Source organism: Scatophagus argus, chromosome 22 (genome assembly GCF_020382885.2).
Source record: "Scatophagus argus isolate fScaArg1 chromosome 22, fScaArg1.pri, whole genome shotgun sequence".
In the NCBI taxonomy this organism is placed as follows: domain Eukaryota; kingdom Metazoa; phylum Chordata; class Actinopteri; family Scatophagidae; genus Scatophagus; species Scatophagus argus.
In genome coordinates this window covers 7,024,647-7,046,360 of record NC_058514.1, presented here as the reverse complement: position 1 = coordinate 7,046,360, position 21,714 = coordinate 7,024,647, and the positions used below count along the sequence as shown (strand labels likewise).

The window sequence follows — 21,714 nt, the reverse complement described above, 5'->3', positions numbered from 1 at the left end:
GCTGTACCAGCACAGTTATAGAAGACATTAAGCCATTCCTCATCACTGCCAACACCCAGTTGTCAGGAGCTCCACTCTCCCCTGTCTGTACGATGTGAGATAATGTAATCTCTTGATTAGAATACTCATTACATGAAATGAGTTTTTTTTTATTTACTCACTCGTGTTATTATTTCCTGACCGATTGTATCAATATGAAGGCCCCTCATCCATCCCACCCTCCCTCTTGCCATTTCTCTCATCTCTTGCTTGTTCTGTCGTCTTTCTTTCCCACTCTCTGTTTCTATTTCCCTTGCTCCTTCCTTCTCCAGCATCATTGCTACTGCCTCTGTATTGCAGTCTCTCAATTTCCCAATACCTTGTGCATACCCCTCTTGCTCCTTGTAATTTCCTTCTTGATCTCATTATCTTGCTTTCTTTTTCTCTCACAACTCCCACACTCCCTTTCACCCCCTTCATTTAGCTCACTCTGTGCTAGAGAGTCGCATATCAGCAATGAGAGAAATTAAATCCTTACTGCTCCCACTGTGGCTCTGTCAAGTTTTATTGGATACTGAGCCAGTTCTTATCTCATGTCTTAAGATGCTCAAAGGGGTAAGAACCTACAAGGCATTGGTCAAAATCTGGCTACTTTGTTAATCGTTCATCATGAGTTTCTTTCTTTCTTAGATACTGCAGCAACTGCTTAAACTCCTTTTTACAATTTCCAAACAGCAGTTCACTGCTGCCTGCATTATATACAAAGTGATAATTGATATGAAGTCTGGAACAAAACCAGACTGTTTCTTTTTATCCTTTTACAATTAAACTATCTGAATCTGTACACTTATTGCATTTCACATCTTTCACATGTACAGATACCTATTGTTGGGGGTTAGATTCCCCCCCCACCACACACACACACACACTTTGAGAGTTGGAGAAACCAGATTGACCTTTCCACATGACATACCAGCAGACAGATGCAAAAGCCGACAGAAACACGGGGCACCCCACTTACAAGGCCTCGGCAGAGAAACGCCGTTCATCAGTGAGTGACTGAGGCCCGGCAAGCTTAGAGTGGAGAGTATGTAAACAAGCTTTTGAAAGTCAATGTAATGTTCTAATCCCTGTCCAGAAATGCTGGAGATGCTTCTGCTGGCTGTTAATTTGGCTGTGGAAGTATTGATTCAAAGCGTAAAATACTGGATGCTGGAAGGAGCGCTTTAACTTTGCCCCTTTGCAATTTTTACAAGTGGCTCTCTGAAGAATGTCTGTGAGCATATCTATTGATTATGCTCACCATTATTGAATTTACATTTGAAAGTGCACACCACTGCTTGCCTTTGCCACTCCTTATGTCTATCTATGATGGCTCTTTTTTCTTTTTCAATCAGAACCTCTCCTGTTCTTCAAAGAAGCCCATTTTATCAAAGAAATCGCGGTGATGAGAGTTTGTGTGTATCCATAAATGTTTAATATGCTGTCCTCTTCAAAAATACAGTATCAAATCATCACACAGTTAAGACTAGCAGAAATAATGTGATGTTCTCTGATTTAAAATGTTGTTAAAACAACATTACGTACCAAGCTAGAACACCCACAAGGTTCCTTTGAATTGTTAACAATGTGGAAGTCAGAATGCAGTATGTAATCAGGTAATTGAGAAACATAGTTCATAAAAGATCACAGTTTATAGATGGCATGCACTTTTCATTAAACCCACCCAATGGGAGTCTTATTTAATGTATATTTGGCACAAAGTGTCTCTTGCTACTGACATCCGTCACCCTTTGACCTTGTTGGCCATTTGGTTTGAGGCATGCAAGTTTGTTAATTAGCTCGCCATTTGCGCATTCTGCAAGGATTTGTGCCTGACTGCTTGCCATGTCCGTTGTCTGCCGCGAGTGTGTGACCAGAGTGCAAATCACACTTTTAATGAGTGGCTCACTACAGACAAAGAACTGTGAGGCTGCATTCACAAATATGGATAGATGCTGACTGTCTGCCTTCTGAAAGAAGTGCTTTCTGGGTCGTAAAAACTTCACCAGAGACCTCGAACTTTTGCATATTAGCTTTTTTTTTTTTTTTAACTCTAGCAAGAGATAAGAAAGCTACGACATGTATTTCATGTATTTTCCAAGTAAAGATTAAAATTTTAAAAAGCTAACTTTGATTAAACAGACTGTCAGATACCTATCCCTGTTATGGAGTATGCTTTGTGGCACTCCACAGGAAAGTCCTCGCACTCTTCAGTACTGTGATTTTCTTTGACTTTTGGATATATTCATACACATTTCTAACAGAACCTCTTTTTATTATTTCCATTTTTATGTATTCCTGATCTCTCCCTGCTCCGCTCCCTCTCTCTCTCTCACTGGTAGCTTGGTCTTAACTCTTCTTCATAAATGAGTAATTTCATGGCCATAGATTAAGCTAGAGAAAATGGGGGGTTATGTTTGCTCCCAAAATATATGAAATGCACAAGTGGCTGAAATATGCTGTGCCTTCCTTTGGCTCATCAACACAGTGAAAACGAGGCGAATTGAACAGAGAGCAGCAGCAGAAGACAATGATCTCTTTTAATTAGATATGAAGCGCAGATATCGCTGCGTTGTTCCCGCGCAACATTTTAATCAATGTGTCACATTTATTCTGCCCTCCAAAGCGCTGTCATATTTACATATCACTGGAGCGCAGTGAAGTCTACCATCTCCGTTGGAAAGTCTCTTCTCTCTCGACTCCACCTCCCAACCATATCTACTACATCAAAATCACAGCAGACCCTGGAGACTCAATCAACTGCTCATGTATGTTTTTGCAATGATTTCCTCCCAGTTTATGACTTTGAGTCATAAAGGGGTGCACATTATTATGTCCTTCACAGTTAACACGTTCTATAAAACCCTCAGATGAGGTTAGTGCAGTTGTTCAAGATTACCAACATGTATCATGAGAGAATTCATTCCTCTGTTACCATCAATATTCTCTTACCTTTTTGGTAGAAAATAAGTAAAACCAGTGTGTTCATATATCACTTGCTTACCTTGATTTACTGTGTAGACACAGTTAAAAAGAATTCAGTAGGTAGAAGAATTTTCCCTACAGTTTCAAGGAGCAACATCACAAAAAATGACTTTTAAAGGATACCATAATGATAGAATTTATCCCTACTTTACACCCGTTATGGTCAAGATAGTAATATTGTCAGTGGCCTTTCTTCTCTTTTTCTCTTTAGTTAAACATGCAGTAACAACAACAGCAAACATGCAGTCCCTGCTAATTCACTGCTATTTTCATTCTTATCAAAATAGATGTTAAAAATGCATGTTCTAAAAGAATACTATTTATAGATCAACACTGCAAATTGTGCTGTTATTCATTTCTTTTTTTTTGTTTGAAATAATAAAAAAACGTAAATGTTTTTGCATCAGAAAACATGTTTAGGGTATAACAAGAATACAGGGACAAATGAAATTGGTTTCACTGAACACGCAGGCACATCTTCCTCTCCTCCATCAACAAGATAGCCTTCAAATGATTGACCAGATGCAGTACGCTCCAGGTGGGAACCCCCTCTGGTTAGCGGCAGTTCAGTGCTGTGGGAGTAGTTGTGGCTGAAGCTCTGTCAGAACTTGTGAAGGTTATTGAAGTTTCAGGAACACAATCAATACGGGGTGTATAAAGAACACTTTCTTTGACGGCCAAGGACACTTTGGACTTTAACTTCAAGCTAGCAGCCAGGGATATCAGTCAATATGTTTTGTGACAAGACACCAGCCAAGGGATTTAGTGGGGAAACAGCCGATTTCAATAAAGCTTTGAGAAAGGAACAAATTGTTGAGATTGTTCTCTCGGCTGCTTTTGACATGACTTAATAAGAGGGAGAGGCTGGAAACAAGGGATGGGAAAATGAAGTGTTATTTATTTCTTTAATTTTAGCCAATTGACTGCTGTGTTCATCCAGAGACAAGTGCTCACCTGCAACGCTTTGAGTGATGCTCTCTTAATTGCACTGATTTGTTGGGTGTTAGGGTCCTAATGGACAGGATGGAGGATGAGCGTACACTTTCCCCGAGCACAAAGGGTGACATCAGGACATTTAGTTTGGAGCAAATAAATGGGAGTGCAGGTGATGAATGGTGGACTGATTTAAGTTTGGGATGAGACCCAAAACTACTCAAGTATGGACCGAGGCTGTTTGCTTGATAAAATTACACTGAATAGTTGTGGCTGAAATGATTGTCTCTGTCAGGAGAGCCCTTGAAAGCATTTTAAGTTTTGCATGTGTGCCCCAGTGACGCACATAAGCACACACTCACTTGACTTGATGTGAACTCTTGAGCTTAGTCTTAATATCTGGTGTGAAGAGCCATTTGCCATGTCTCACGTCTTTACATACCATCCCTGTTTTTCATCACCCATGAATATTGATTTTTAGTGAATTCAGTTCAGTGAAGGCAGTTCATTTCCTCCTCTCCTGTCAGTCAACTGTCTTGTAGTGGAAGTTGCTGTTGAAACTCAATGAACAAATGCAGTATGGAGAAATTGATGTGTAATCAAGATCACCAAGTTACTGCAAGGGTACTTCGATGTTCAAGTGTGCAAGTTTTTAACCTGACCTGTGAAGAAGCAAATGTGGAAAGAGACCTGAGCATGTTTTCATCTGATACTACATGTTGCCAAAATCAAAGACGCTAAGAGCAACACAAACAAAGTTTGTTGCAGTTACATTTGCATCACGTCCATGAATCCCACCCTCTGATAGCAGAACCAGGTGCATCAGATTTTATCAATGCAGCTAAATTAGAACTGGGTTTATTTGAAGCCAGGTTTAGGGGGCCTCAATAGTGTAGTGGATCGGTTTATTTCTGTCACTTGTGGGCCTGTGCCATGTCACGTGGATGTAACACTCTGGGTCAGTGAGTCACCTTATTTGTAGCTCAGATCTTTTTCTGTACCTGTTGCCTTGTTTGTAGTCCAAAGGACTGGTTACACAGCAGACATTCTGACACTTTATAGCAGGAATCTGACAGGTGTATTAATGATTGCTGCATTCCTCTTATTCCTCTTCCTCACTGCCACTGTTACTGGGCGAATCAATGGACCTGAGCTGCCTTTAACTGTTAATAAGTCCACCTGCATTTTTTCCAGACGTGACAAGTCAAAATGTCTGCTGTCCATTCCATTTTTTCTGATTCCTTTTGATATCCGATACTTCTTTGTCACGTCGTGAGTGTGCCTCACTGATGAGCTGTGCGGTCACACACAGGTGACAGTAATAGGATCCAGGCCTCTTTGTTGCTTGAGTAATAGCGATTTTAATGAAATTTCATATACTTGACCTGATGGGTAAGAGGGAGGAAGAAGGAAGAAAGTGGAGATTGCCTTATTCATTGTATGGAGAAGAAGGACCGGATATCAAGGCTATGTGAGTAATTGTTTTATTAGTGATTAGCAGGCAAGTGCAATGTTCTGTAGATAGGAGGGATAACTTTTGTATCAAATGAAACAATGAAATATGATGGATTGTTTCCCATTGATGTGACATCTTCATTTTGGAACAAAAGGCTGTGGTACAAAGCTTTGTCAGTAAAGGCAGTTACAGCATGCAGTTGTTGATGAAGGAACAAGGATAAAGTATTCAGTTTCAGGAACTTCTTTCATTTATGATAATTAGTTTGCACAGTGCACATTGAGAGTGAGATATATTTATTCATTGTCATTCTATCCACTTATAAATGAGAAAAACACTAATTTACTGCGGTTTGGCTTTGGGGCAGAGTAACTTTGTTTGGACCAATGGAGCACTTGTTATCGAGGCAGTTTTGGTAAATCTGAGAAAACTTTACTTTTGCAAGTTATAATCTCTGTAACATGGATTGATGCTGATTTGTAGTTGGTGACTCTGTTGACTAAAAGCACATTCCCTTGTCAAAATTAATAGGAGATCCTTAAGTAGGTAGGCAAACTAACCTTTTTTTGAACTTCACTTAAAAGTGTCATTTTAGTGACATTTAGTTATTTAACTTGGTCTCTTGTACTTTTTCTTTATCTTTCTTCTCTTTCCATTCCCATTTTCTCTTTAGCATTCTCTTCAGGGTTCATTTGCCACCTATAATCCTTTGTTCTTTCTATTCTTCACGGTTCTTTTCCACCTTTATCTCTCCTTCCTCCTTCCTCTCTTTTGGTGTTACTTTCTGCCTCCCATCACTCTCTTTCGCTATCTTTCTTTCTGTCCTAGCAGTCCAGTTAATTGCCTCCAAAGTTCACTCTGTCTCTGGGCTAATGCAATTTAAGCAGGGTCGGAGCCCCTTCATCAGCCCAGTGCTGGCATTTCATTAAGTCTACTTGGGTGTTAGCTTGCAAGCAAGTGGGGGTTTCGCTCCATCAGCTCATCATTAGTAATTAATATACTGATAGGATTAGCTGCAGCATGGGGCTGGCGGCAAGTGGACCCAGTGTTGCCAGTTGGAGAAGGCGTGTGTGATATGGCCTCCAGCGCTGCCTGTGATGTGGGGAAGTGCGTTAGGGAGTAATTACATGTGTGTTGAAACATTGTATGCACTTGGTTAACAAGCATATTTACAACGTGACCAAGTGCACCAAAGTACACTAAACATTTGACTTTATATCAGAACTCTTTTACAAAGTACACATTGTAATTTTTTTCTTTTGTTTTTTTTTTTGGCAAAAAAATATTGACCACTTCTTTTTTTGTAGTAATGTGCTGAACTTCTGAAACCATCCATCAAATCAATTTTTGAAACAATCTACCTGCTTGTGCATTATTTTTCCATGGATACACGTGCATGTGTGCATATTTGCATTAACAGCCATGATAGCATGCGAAGGCTTTCCCATGCATGACGGAGGGGGCTCTCCGCAGCGTTAATTACATCGTTATGGTGGGGATGGATCTCCATCTGCTTGGCCATTACTCCTGTCCCATTCTGGGCTGACCCACACTGCGCCTCAGAATTAGACACACACGGGCTAAATGGCTCTGCTAAATTATGAAGCTATTAGATGTGGGAGGCTATTTTAGAACATATGTATTCACACAGAGAGAGTGAGAAGAATGAAGAAGTGTAGGAGAGAAACGGGAAGATGAACAGAGGTAGAGCAACAGAGGGAAAATAGAAATGTGAGAAATGAGATATGAAGCACGAAGCGATTTTGAAAAATGAGAGCCAATGAAAGCAACAGGGGGAATGTGCAGATAGAATGATAGAGTAGAGGAAGTTAACTTTCTCCGCCTGGCCAGAGTTTCAACGTGCTTGTCCTCAGCTATTGTTAGAAGTCGATAAGATTTTTATGAAGCGCGATCAGACATTGATGGATTTCACCATGTATCATGCAGACAGATGAGGGAAATGGAGGACAAGAATTTATACAGCAACCGGTCACATCAGTGGCCTTTCTGTGTCACCAAATTTAATTTTTTTGGCTCCATCAACATGGTGTTGCCATGCACATACACGCATTTTAAAACTAAAAGCCATAACAAACACAAAACCAATGCCTTGGGATGGCCATAGCAGATCTTTGCTGAACAAGCCCTTTTTTTAATTGCAATTTTACATAAAACATGATATGAAAATAGAATTCAGTAAAAATATTCTTGAAATGGTACAACAAAACTGAGAACAGTGACAGAAGGGATGACAGTTACAACCGCATTGACACTTTTGCCTGAGTGTTCGTTGAATGTTACTATAAGCACATTGGAGAAATTGATGATCCAAACGTATTGATTTGTTGCTGTTCCAGATGTGTATATGTATATATACATACATACATCTGGTTAACGTTCTGTTTTTTTACTTGCCATCTAGAAGCAGGCCAGCTGTGCAAAGGATTAAAAAAAGATACTTATGAATAGGTTGATAGGTTAACAGAGCAACGCTTACAAGATCTAATTGTGAGTGGGAACTTCAAAGCCATTAATAAGCTGGTTTAATCCATGTTACATTATCTAAGGTGTAGTTATACTAGGAAGTATATGAATATGATAAATTAGGGACTAACATCAGATTGATGAGTTGTAGTCGGCTATGTTTGACATCTTGACATCTTGTGTTAGGTGATACGTAGTTTTCATCCCTGTGTTTCTTTGGACTGATTTAGTGAGTGGACATTCACAAGTTTGGAAGTATGTTAGACTTACTGCAACATGACCCCCTTAAAAATCGTACAAATGTACTTCCTGTACATCAGTTCTTCTGGTATGTAGATTTTGACTGAGTGCTCTGTGTGTCGTTTAGGTTCTCCTTATGGAGTATCTGGATGTGAAGAACAGCCGCAGCACCACAGAGCCGTCGGCTCAGCTTTCCTATGCCAGCACTGGCAGTGAGTTTGCTGCCTTTTTCGCGAAGAAAAAACCACAGCGTGCAAAGCAGTCGCTCTTCAAGCAAGTATCACACCTTTTGCTCTCTGCCTTGTGCAGGCACAAATCTAAGAAAAATAAAAGAATAAATTCCCCTGTTTAAAGAGAATCTAAAATTGAAATATCTCATACAGACCAAGATATATTGAAGGTTACATTTGTCTGTTTAACATATCAGGCTGATGCCCATTGTAATTATTTTTTTGTTTCCTCTTGTGTTATGTGCTGAATGTTCTGTGTGTTTTGCAGGTTTGAATCATCTTCCCATGCCATCAGCATGAGTGCCTACTTGAGAGAGCAGAGGCGAGAACTCTACAGCAAGAGTGGAGAATTACAAGGTGAGGAGGAGGATGGAGAGTTGGACTGAGGAATGGAAGTGGAGAGAAGGAGCGAGTGGGGGGTACCAACGACTTCTGAGTGGTTTGGAGACCTGAGGTGAAGATGGGTGGAAGTATAGTGAGATGAAGGAAGGGGAAAGCAAGATGACAGAGCAGAATGTGTGAAAAGTATTGACAGAACAGTGAGGAAGTAGGAAAACATGACAAAGAACGAAGAATAAATTGGACAGGGTTTGAAGCGTGTCAGAGAGAAATGAGCAGCAGGAGCACAGAGCAGAGACTGAGGTTGGGTGGAAGGATGAAAAGAGGGCGAGAGGTTGAGACCTGAGTTGAAAAAACAGAGAGATACAAGTTTATTTAAAAGACAGAAATAATTGGTAAGTGCAGATAGATACATGAGTAGAGAGGAGACATTATGAGGAGATGGCAAACAGGATGTATGTTGCCTTGAGTGGAAACAGGGTAGAGAAAAGGTGGAAGCAGAGCCGCTGTGGAGTGATGGAGGGATTTGGGGAGATGGAGAGGCTGAATGAGCGCATGAGGGAGCAGTATAACAAAAGGCGCAGTGGAGATGGGAAAGGCCTGTTGCAGGTCGAGAAGTTACTCGAAGAAGGAGAAAGAAAGGCAGACAACAGGAGTGTGGAGAGGGAGACGGCGATAGAGGAGGAGATTGACGAGAGGCAGAAAGCAGGGTGACTTTGCAGAATCCGCCTACAGGGAGAGGCCTTGAAAACCTCTCATTCGCTTACACACACACAAAATAGGCACAGTGAGTGAGCTGCACAGCCAGACCCTGGAGAGTCTAAGCTGTTCTACTGCTTCTACTTCCTCTGCCCCCCCCCCCCCTTCTCTCCCTGGCTCTCTGCTTCTCTGTCTATGACCTTGAGGTTTCAATCAGCACTGCCTGACAGCACTGTTTGTCTGCTACTCTTCCTTTTTTTTTTTTTTTTTTTTTTTTTTAACCCAGGGCTCCTCATTGACACTATTTGGATAAAATAGAAAGGATAGCAAATGGACCATGACAACAGTAAAGAGCTTTTAATCTGTAGAAACTACTCCTTCACACTTGCAAAAATGATCCTTTGACAATATCTGTATAGCTAATTATGACTACTGAGAGCAAACTAAAGTAAGCCAAAGACTGCAGGCTGTAGTCAAAAAATGCCACTCATACAGTAGCTACTCTGTAAATGTATGCAAAATGTACTGCTTCAGCTCCCCTTGCTACAAAAAGAACAGCATTGATTAACTGTGGATGAAGGAAAATCCCAAATGGTCTTCAAATAACAGCTCACTTTTTTTTTTCTTCCATCTGTCGGCGACTCAGAAAGAAAAGGGAAAAAATATTTTTTTGACTGGCTGAATGCCTCAGAGCGTTTATAAGAAGATGAGATTTCTCTGGGCTTTCATTTCACCTGTCACAATGCGTAGCACCGGCCACAAGCCTGGGCCAGGGCCTGAATGGCTGCAAAGAGATTGAAGGAGTAAGAAATCATTTAGAAAGTGAAATAAGTCGGCTGTGATGGAGGGAGGGAGGCAAGTATAGGAAGGTTAAAAGTCATTGTTTTCATCAGGGTCCAGCAAAGAAACCATTAAGAGATTTCTGAAGGAAGAAATTAGAAAAATATGTATTGAGATGGTGTGGAAAGGGACTTTTTCCTCTCTCTTCAAATTAAAGTTAGTGTAGGGAGGGAGGGAGGGAGAGGAAAAGATTGAGTTGATGAGTTCTTCTGGCTGCAGGATTACTCAACACTTAAAGCTTAGCCATGTGTGTCTCTTAGTCTCCCTACTTGGAGTTTCCTAAACTCTTCTTTTCTCAACGGTCTGCTTCAAGTCAATATAGTTATTAACTCAGATGCTCACCAACGCTGCCTTGGAAATAAGACTTTGATTGTTCATTTTAAATCCAGCTATGCACCGTTAACAAAGGAAGAAAATAACGGTCATGCACTAAATGGACTACAAAGTCAGAACTGTTGCTGTTCCTGTAGTTTTTGCAGAAGCATTTGCTATATTTGCCACATTTGATACTTTTGTGAATAGTGATAGAAAATATATTTTCACCTCTGAGAGGCTGCAATATGTCACATACCTTTGTTCAAGTTCACAGGTCTTTAAATAAGAATCAGAGCAGCGGCATTTGAATAGAACGGCTAATGATTTTCTAACCTCTCCACACTGTATGTCTCTAATGGGTTTGAAAGTAATCTGTAATATCTGTAATTTATGTCTCCTGAGTGTTGTAAGGACCCGCCATATATCATTACACACATGCACACAGCTACGCAGGCGCATATTCGCATGCCTCACATATGCATGCAAACACAAGGGGGGACTTAATTGCTTGCCTTCTCCACTGAAACACGTCTGGTACGCTTCAATTAATCCAATGCTTCATCTAAAGACTCTATTACAGCTCCATATGTAGGCACATCTGGAATATGTGTTCTGACTGTATGCAGTGAGACTGCCTGCTCGAGCTTGTATATGGTGTTCATATATACATCGGATCCTCAGCTGTCTGTCTAAATCTGTATGTCATGTTAGCGGGTGTGTCCTCGGCAAACTTCAAAATCACAGAGCCTCCAGATTCAATCACATTCCCTATGAATAAATTATGAAAATAGCAATTTTCCAGCTGTAGATGTGTTACCGTGCCCCCCATATTCCTCTACGTGTCTCCCAACCACTAGACTTTTACATCCTCACCCTCTGCTTTTTTATTGCCTCTGTACCGCATGTGTAGGCAGCAGATGACTCGGAGTGCCCCAGTGGTCATCTGGGAGGTGAAGTGTGAATATATCCCAATAACTACTGCAGCCTGCAGTCGCCGTGCCGAGTCAGTAATACATTCTCTGCCTTTTTTTAAATTTTATTTCTCTTTGTGTCGTGGCCGTTCATTGTGTTTTGCGCAATATTGCCTTGCCCCAGGGCACATTTGAAGTGACAAATCCCCCCAACCCCACCCCTCATGTGACAGCCTTACACAAAGCCTGCCTATCACCGCATGCTTGTTCCGGATATGCATGCAAACAGACACACACTTCAGATTTCCCCCTATCTCTGCAGGCTCGTACGTACAGCATTCCCAACTCTCTCTCCCACCTCTGACCTCCCTCCGCTCTTAAGATGTATTCATTATCAGTTCGATTCCAAATCTATTTCACACTTTCTACATTCTCCTTTTGATATTCAAATAGACTTGTTCACAGGGTGTCCGGCAAACAAAAAGAACAGTCTGGCTGAGTCCAATCTAGTTGCAAACAGCTCTCTCTCTCTGCCAAGCCCTTTACATCTAATGCTCAGTATGAGGTAGAAAAAAAAACACCTATGCTGTATTAGGGGCTTCTTGTTTGTGTATAATAGCATCATGTTCTCATGAGAGTGGGAGGAGCAGGGAGAGGAGGAGGAGCAGGAGGAAGAGAGTGGTGGCTGTGGGCAACCCGAAGTGGTGTTCCTTGTCAAGCTGATTTGTACACCCCAGTGGGAAGAGAAGGAAGAAGAGGTGCAAATGGAAAAAATGTCTTCAGGGAGATGCAGGTTGAGGTGATGGTGGGTGGGATATCAGGGGTGGGGCTAGCAGATGTTGATAGCCACGTGTTCACAGAAGAGTGTATGTGTGTGTGGGTGTGTGTGTGTGTGTGGAGTAGCAGAAACAGCATGTTCTGCCAAGTGTTTTTTTCAGAAAAGCTTAGACATTTCAGAACAGCAATGTGGTTGTTAGAGGATGTTTTGAAGAATGACATCTCACTCATTGACCACTTGAGGAACTTATCTGAACTCGTGTCTACGGTGGCCAGCAAGTACAAACAGGCTGCATATACAGAAACGCGCTGCATATACAGAAATGTGCTGCAAATAAAAAACCATACTAATGCAAAAGACAACGTACATCCAGTCATACAACGAAGTGCTCCAGTCCTCTAGGGGCAGTGCCTTTTCAATTACTCTTTTTAACATCATCCATTTTCTTCATTAGTTGTCAGAATTCAAGGATAATGGTTTTTCCCCCGTCTTGTGGTGCAAGTCAATACTTGACTTCCGCTGAACTTGCAGTTCTGATTCATCATATTCATAAATTTAACCTAGCATAGAATTCTGTCCATGAAAAAGTCAATAATTATTATTCGATTATGGTGCTGGAATGCCACATCCCGCTGCTTTGCTGCAATTGAAGCCTCTTTTCCTTCACCCTCTGCTTTTGTGCTGGTACACTGATGCACAATGGAGATTTGATGTTTCACGCTCATCTTTCTTTCTGATGTAATGTCTCTCTTGGACTTTGCTACTTGGAGATCGACATTTTTATAAATTTGTACGTGTGTGTGTGTGTGTGTGTGAGTCGATGTGCCAACATGGAATACTCGGTAACAGAACATAAACAAATGAACCATTAACCACCATAAGTAAATATTAGTCTAAGGATTTAAATAACTTTAATACTTATGATTTCATGGTTCTCAAAGAAAGATGACATATTTGTTTGCTTTCAAATAAGAATGATTTCCTATTTTCTTTAAATGTCTCTTTTCCAAAACAGATTGAATTGGATGCAAAGAAAGTAATATTATATTAATACTATTTCACAGCTGTGCAGCAAATTTCTGACCATCTTCTAAAACACTTTAAAAATATGATTACAGGTTTTAGTAACCTGTAAGACAATACTGCTTTTTATTGACTTGATTTGACTGCAACAGGGAGAAATACAGAAACTTATAAAGATTAATAGTCTTCTCTGTATGAAGAATATCATCAGGTTCATCATTTCTGTTTTTAAGTGGGCCATCACTCCTAATGGAATGTTGCCCATGAAGCTGAGTGATGTAGAAAAGACACGTGTCATATCAGTGACTGATGAGAGCTTTCATACTGGCCAGCTGTGGGCGTGTATGTATGCTACGTAAAGCCATATAAATGCATGGCAAGTTATGCCATGTATGACATGCACAACATGCTGTAATTGAATGACATGTTGTAACCGAGTCCTGTCTTCTTCACACTGCAGGAATGTCACTATGACATGTTTCTCCTCTCGCTCAGGTGCCAGACCTTTATGAATTGCTTTGTTCCGGCAGCAATATAACTGGGTTTGTAGATAAAATGCGAGGTACCCCTGTTACCTGACAGGCTATTACTGTGAAATGCCTTTATTTGTGTTCAGCATGAAGGCAAATGTGAAGCAGCTCTGCATGTTGTTGTAAAACAGGCACACATACACTCACTACTGCAGATGTTTTACTGTAGCTCTCAGTAGTTATTTTATATTTGTTAGCTTGGGCTCATCATGTTCAATTTGCCCGTAAGTAGATTTCAGCGAGGTTGATTTGTTAAAATATTAGAGATGTGATTGTCCTCCTATAATCTCTGAAGACGCATGCATGCAGGTGTACGCACACACATATAAAAGTGCTGGATTCTCATCTGCTGTAGGACCAGTGATTAAATTACAGTATCTTTGTGGAGCAAAGATACAGTCTGGAAAATGAACAATGGCTTGTAATAATAATGTCAACATTTAACTGCATTTTACCTCTGCAAGCCCCTGGTTAAGTAACTGGAGGGTGGAAGTATGCTTATGGAAAAGACATTGCAGGTGATTATTTGTCAGCATTATTTAAAACTAATATTGCAGTTGCCAGCATTTGACTCATTGTTGTTATATCTTACATTTGTGGACATTCTACTACTATGCATTTTACAGAATATAGAGTACATTGCATCCTGTTTTTTCAGTTCATTTATTTGCATTCACAGGTTATTATTATAAACACAAACCACCGGAAAGCTAATTTTCGTTGCCAAATCAGATGTGGCCAGTGTCTGCACGCATTGCTTAATCTCACCCAGACCTACTCATATGAAACAGAGATATAGCCAAAATTATGACATGTTTTTACATATAATCAAAATTTTGGCCAACACCCTGATGAGGTGAAGTCAGGTATTAAATGCAGTGAGAAATAGATGCAGAAAGAATAGAAATGACAGCTGGATACAGAGGACAACAGAAGGGGGACCAAGGTTGTAATAGTTTACACAGTGCAGACATTTAATCAGAGGGAAAGAGCTTTGTGCGTTTCCCCAACCTGAGGCTAATTTTAATCAGCATTGGTCTTGCCATCATTGGCAGGTTTGACTGTCACCTCTGTGTTTACTTTTAATCTCAGCCCTGCTGATTGGAGAAGATGCAGGGATGAACAAATGGAAAAAGGAGGGAGGGAGTGGAAGGAAGGATGGAAGAAGGACACGTAGGACTATAGAGACTTTGACATCAGCACAGCAGCAGCCTCACTTTTAGCCAGACAGACAAACAACACAAACCTCTTGCTTTCCCAGCATGCAGCAGGTTCTTCTGGTAAAGAAGAGCTTGTGCTGTGTCATGCATTCATTCGCTGCTGGGTCCAATCAAAGATGAGACAGCACATGTTTTTCTGGCTGATTAGTTCTCCCAGTCTTCAGAAACACACGCACACACACACACACACACACACACAAACACAATCATCCATGTGTAATACTTTATTATATTTGACAGGTTCAAGAGACCATTGCACTGGAGAGTGTTTTAATGGTAGAATTATGACTGCACAAGCTTCAGATTTTTTTGGTTTGTTTCTTTTTAGCCATGCGAGCTCTAGCCATGTTCCATTGGATCATCCGTCTTTGGTCCACTTCTTTGTTTCAGGCTGAAACAACCCTAAAGTGATGTGGACTGTAAAATATTAGCAGCATGTTTACATTCAAGCTCACACGGAGATAAATTTTAGTGACCTTGGTGTCCGTCTGACTTTTCCTCCTGTGCCACCAGCAGGGCCAAGTTTACACCTCAGACGGTGGCATTCTTACCTCAGCACGTTAGCTGTGCATTTGCTTTTGCAATTGCATTTTGTTCAAATCACCACTGTGCCAAAATGTAACCTTCCGGAGCTCCTAGCTTCGCTGAAGATGCTCCTGAAATCTTTACAAAAGTCATTTTCCAACATTGTTTTTGCCAGTTCTAGCTGTTAGACTTCCAAAAAATGTCCCGTATTTAGGATGGCTCCTTTTCGTGTCTCTAAAGAGACATTTGCACAATTAATATTCATACTGGTAGGAGTGGGTGCATTGTTGTCATACCACCACTGACAGATGTGCATTCATTAAACTCAAAACCACAGAGACACATTGTATGCCTCAGTGATGATTTTAATAATTAATCCAACTCAATTTACACCTGAATTTATTTATACTATCATTTATTTATAACGTTTATTCTCGACTGAGGGCTGGATTTGGTCTGCGGGAAGGTGGAGCAGCAGAAACCATCCCATCAAATTAATTTTAATAATAGAAGGCTCTCGTTAAGACCCAATCAGACGTGAAGACAGTCTGAGTGGAATGGGTCGCCCGGAATTGACCAGAGAGTCATACATTATTGACACGGAAATTGTCCTAATTAGATCAGCAGGTTTCAAATCTGTGAATATATAGCGGGCTGCCTTTCTGATTCTTTCATAAGCATGCATGCACTCACACATTTGTACACGGAGGATATTACCTGAATTGATCATTCCCAAACTGATTGTATAGCATAACTGCTGCAGACAAATGAGGCCATCAAAGTTGAAAATTTGATTATTCTATATGGTGCTTTCTATTTGCACATTTTAACTTTAAATATGCAGTGCTGGCTGAAGGCATAGATTGTGGGCCTCAGTCGAAGGAAGAGCATTGCCTCATTTAAGTATTATAGGCCAACAATTACTGTACATACTGTGGAGAGCTACTGAGTTCTACCAGTCAAATGTATGTGTGTCCAAGCACGTTTGTTTGAGTGTGTTTGTAATTTGATGTTAAATTCTGCTTGTGTTGTCTTGACCAGCACTGCCACTTGTTTTTACATGATTGTGAGTCAGTTGCACCAATCACCAAGTCTCCTGCCAGTCCCAGTCAGAATCTAGCCAGAGTGATGAGAGGTATCTTGGATCCTCTTGAGTGGACACATGCACAGAGCTTGGCACACTGGCTGTGAATGAGAGATTACAACTGTGATCACAGCGTTTGCATGCGTGGCTGTCGTATTAATGCATATATAATTACGAAAACTCACAACAGTAACTCATCTTATGCACATTAAGAAATTTTATGTTTGCAGTGGAGTGATTACTTAAAAGGCTGGTAATGCTTCATGTACTTCACCAAACATTGTTAAAGCTCTACTCATAATGTATGTATTTCATGTAAGGGTGATTGATATGGGCAAATTAAACCCTGTCATTATTATCACAATATTATCTTGGTATTAATATGTAGTAATCTGTGCTAGTATATTCAAAATCACATGGTAGAAAACAGTTCATCCCATTCTGCCAAACATTTATTTAAACATTTGCACTGTTAAACATGGTACATCACCTTAAAAAAAACACTAGTCAGAAATGGCTTACCTACATAAATATTAAGTTAAAAATATCAAATTAAAGCAATTGCCAGCAAGTGACTTCCAAGATGTTATATGTGAGTATGGCATAAATAAATACTTGAGCGTGCATGTATATGCATACACCATTAAACAGGTAATTATGAGTATTCTGACTAATTTTTGTGTTTGTCGTTGTCCGTTTTTTTCCATGCAGGCAAGCAAATTTAGATTGAGGACGCGAAACAGATTCAAACCACTTGTAAATTAGGGATTATGACTGTTCCAGTGCCCGTCTGTCTGGCTTTCCTCATCTTGCCTTCTCTGACACACTTGCAGATGCATAGAGAAACATGCCGGTCCCCAGAGACGCTCGAGTGTGTTAAAGAAGGCATCACACGTTCATTCTCTCACTGCCTAAATCTGGGCAGGGCCGGAATTCATCACAGGATCAAACCCGTTTCTCATCAAACCCAGGAAAGTGTAGCTAATGCAATTTCACTAAGTCACTGCCTGACTTGATTACATGTGGGCTGGGGAGCGCATGCTAAGGCCTCGCAGGGGTCCGGATGGGTGTCACAGTGTGAGTGTGAGAGCATATGGAGACTATGTGGTTTAGGTTGATCCCTTTGTTTTAGGCTCGCTGTGGTGAGCCACACAAGTGTGATTGTATGTTCGTTGTGTGTTTAAAGACGTTATATCACATGTGTACACAAACCTGCACCTGTCTGTTTGTACCACTTTAATCTGTCAGTGTTTTTATGGAAAGAAGTTGTGTGTCATGTCTGCTTAGATGTGTGTGTGTGTGTGTGTTGCAGTCAGGGCAGTGGTCCTCAAGAGGGATTTCAGGCAGATTTGGTCACATTAGAATGTGTCACTTCTTCCTTTCCAGCTTTCAGTTGCCATCCCACTGAGCACCACACCTCCACACACCCCTCCCACTAATCCTGGATCAGACCACACACCAAGGGACACAAATACACAGACACTCATTTAAACAACACTAACAAATACTCAAGCACACACATGCAAACACACTGTTTCTTGCAAACAAAATGGCACTTTTACACATTATGTGGAGAGAGGACTGGCAGCAGTTTGGTGGCATCCTGACCTGAAACCGGAGCCACCCTGTCACATCTAGACAACTCAGAAGAATCCTATGCATATTAATGCAGCCTATTTAATATTCATCAGTGCTATGCCCTGTTGGCAGCTGGTCCCAGACCCCATGGATCAATGAGGTCTCTTCCTCGCTCCTTTGTCTGACACAGATGCAGATGTTTAGAGCATGAAATTAAATTGGTCACTGTAATTGGGGAATACATACATGGTAGTCAATTTGGTGTGTGTGTGTGTGTGTGTGCAGTTGCCAGACAGACGAGGTTCTTGATGCAGACAAGTAATGCTAACTTCCTCAGAGTCTGAGACATGTTGATGTTATTCATGGGAACCTGAGTGTTTGCAAGTTCATGAAGAGGAAACAAAAGTTGAGCCAACTCTTTCACATTGATAATCAGTGAGTGAGAGATCGAGAGAGAGAGAGAAAATTTGAGGGAGGGTGAGAAAGAGAGTGCATTGGCGGCAGCTTTGTTTAGGAGCCTGTAATTGAGTCTTAATTGAATTGGCACCAAAGGAAAGAGGAATGGATGAAGAGATGGAGAAAGAGAGTTTGAGTGAATTGGGCCTCATCTCTGTCTCCACTTAGCAACGCGAATGTGGGCTTACCGTGCAGGTGAATTTCATGGCAACTGATCAGAATCAGAAAACCTTGATTTGAAAGTTTCGGATGAGATGAAAGCTCCCCTTGTCATTTTAATGAAAATACGGAGAGTGTTGTCTCCTATACTTTTCAAAGGGAACTTGTTCCATTAGAAATGCATTGTGTAGCCCGAGCGCTGGGAACAATAGGATGATATGCATTTGAATGCAAGTTTGGGCAGGCTGCGCAGGTAAATGCAGAGCAGGCTCTTGCACTGTGACAAAGTGTCTTTTGTGTTATATCACACAAGCTTTGCAAGGCCATATTGGACATGGAAATGAAACAGAAGAACACAGCAGGGCAAGGCTTCGTGCCAAAGATCTCACCATTTCAGAACACACGTGAACACAAAGCATCAAGGATCAACAGCTTTTTTTGATATCCGTCCAGTCTTTCCATTTAACTTACTCTGTACCTTTCACAACTCATCACACTTCACTTCAACCGAGCAGAAAGCAACAGGTAAGTGCACTCAACGTGTTGAAGGTGTTACTCTTACAGATTCCTAAAATCTTGGAGAGAAAGTTTTTAGAAAATATTTCCGCCTCTCACAGAAAGCTCAGTTGTGAATGTATTGTCAGTGAACTCCAATATTTTTGAACTCAGATGATTATTTATTGCGTTGTCTGTTTTTTCTGGTCTCATTGAATTGCGGTGTTGAATGCCGTGGGACTTGAATCACAAATCTAAAACAAGAGATTCTAATGAATAATATTTTCTGCACTGCATAAAGGCAGGAATGCCACCGCCTCACGGCTCTACCTCATCATCACAATTTCCTCGCAAACACCAAATGAACATATACGTAAACATGTGCAGTCAAGCATAATATTCTTTCAAAACCTCACACACATACACACATAGACAGACAATCCCTTTGGTTTGCAGTTTGCTGTATTGACAATGAGACGAAATTTCTTCTCCATCAATTATATCGATTACTTCAGGATGAGTGGAGGTAATGAGCTTCGGTGTTCTTTCTGTCCCCTGTGATCCCCCCCCCCCCACCCCCCCGTCCCTGGTAACACCTTCCCTCCCTTCTCAACCTCCCCACTCCTTTCTGAGCATGTAACATGGCAATGATTTTCTGATTAACCCTGTTAGCTGTGCGGTTCACCCACGCAGTGACGCAGAGGCATGGAGGAGTATGAGCATGTGGGATGCATTTAGATTTGTGATGGAGAGCTGCACTGATTGAATGATGTTTATATTTGAGCTAAAGGTGTGCTCCTGTACTGATTACAAATTTAACAATATTTCAGAATAATTTTTGATCGTTTTTTTTTTTTTTAAATAGTGATTAATGGAGGGAACATCATTGTTGCATGCCCCTTTGAAGAAGATCAGAGTTCAGGGTCACTGACAGAGCAGCACTCTTGGGGTTTGTTGGGATTCGGATGTATGGAATGATTGTTAGCTGAGTTTGGGTGACCGCAATGAAAGCAGATCTGTAGAACAAACTGAATCTTCTAAATGATATACGTATGATTTGCACATCTCCATTTCACATGCTGTGCTGCCAAAAAGCCACTATGTCTGGACGTCTGTTTTGACGTGTTGGTCCTATCTCTTATGTTCCAGGTGGCGCCGATGACAACCTGATTGAAGGGGGAGAAATGAAATTTGTGTGTAAGCCGGGAGCAAGGAACATCACTGTGATCTTCCAGCCTCTTCTCAGGTACAACGCTGAGTGTTACACTCAACATCCGGCGAGAAAATATTTGAAATATGGTTTCAAGATGTGTCTTTGGTGAACCAGGAAGGTGGTCAGCAGCACAAAACAGCAAGAATTCTGTAGTCACTCATCTGAAATGAGACACCGCTTACCATATAAAGATGTGATGAAGCTGAGCGGCATTATAAATAACCTTAAGCCTTTATTGTTACTTTATTGTTGCTCTCCAATGCAGTAAATCAGTTATGACCATTTGACGACTCAAGACAGTTAAATTATTGATAAGGTTTTTTTTCCTGGAATGATATGTGTATGTCAACATTACAATACCACTATGAATTTGTTTAACATAGGGCCATTTTAATATACGACACTTATGATGTCCGGCAATAGGTCACTTAATCAGACAGGACTAAAACAAAGCCAATGAATGACAGAAGCTGCAGTCTTTACTGGGCCAAGTTGGGTTGGTTCCATTAATTTTATGAGGTCCATGTGTGAAAGGGCCACTGGTGTCATACCAGTCTGTCAGTGAGAGAGAGGGAGATGTCCAAACCACTCAAGACTAATGACGACTAGGACATGACTCAGTATCAGTAAAATGTAAACTAATTACATTACATGGCCTCTTAGTGACCATATATTGATTTCAGCCTTTTTAATGTTTAGTTTTGGACATCGTAAATCAAAAATGATGTAATATACTGTACTTTCAGTTCAAAATGTTCTGTTGATACCATCCTGGAACCGGGATCGACCACCACTCTTGCTTTTATTTACCATTAAATTTGGGTATTTTGAAGAGTCGTCTTTTTCATAATGCCCTGTATGTCTGGTTGCTTTCTATACAGTGCTGTGGTTCCAGACGAGTAGTGTAAATCTAATAGTGAAGCAGTTTAATTGAATTGGCCCCCGTGCAGTGATACATTACCTTCGAGGATCCATTAAACAGGGATGTTTCCTACTTTCATGCTATGGTGCTTGGCATACATTTGTACAATTTTAACATCACAGAACATGTTTTTAACGCACAGAGGTGGGATAAGTGTGCCTTTTTTGGCAAACACTTCATTTATCGCTTAAATTTGTGTAAAACTGGCAGGTTAACAGATGTTTGTGCTCTAAAAGTATTTTGAGCCATTGGAGAGCTTCACACAGGCCATCTGGGCT

General features: G+C 40.8%; 1 protein-coding gene across 1 annotated transcript in view; it reads left to right on the top strand.

The window, feature by feature from the left end:
- The window catches only part of exoc4 (exocyst complex component 4), a 100,214-nt gene that overhangs the window by 15,995 nt on the left and 62,505 nt on the right, over positions 1-21,714 (top strand). The window contains exons 9-11 of the mRNA XM_046378470.1: positions 8,247-8,392; positions 8,618-8,706; positions 20,451-20,547. Coding sequence (XP_046234426.1) covers positions 8,247-8,392; positions 8,618-8,706; positions 20,451-20,547 — 332 coding nt within the window. The remainder of the gene's footprint in view (positions 1-8,246; positions 8,393-8,617; positions 8,707-20,450; positions 20,548-21,714) is intronic.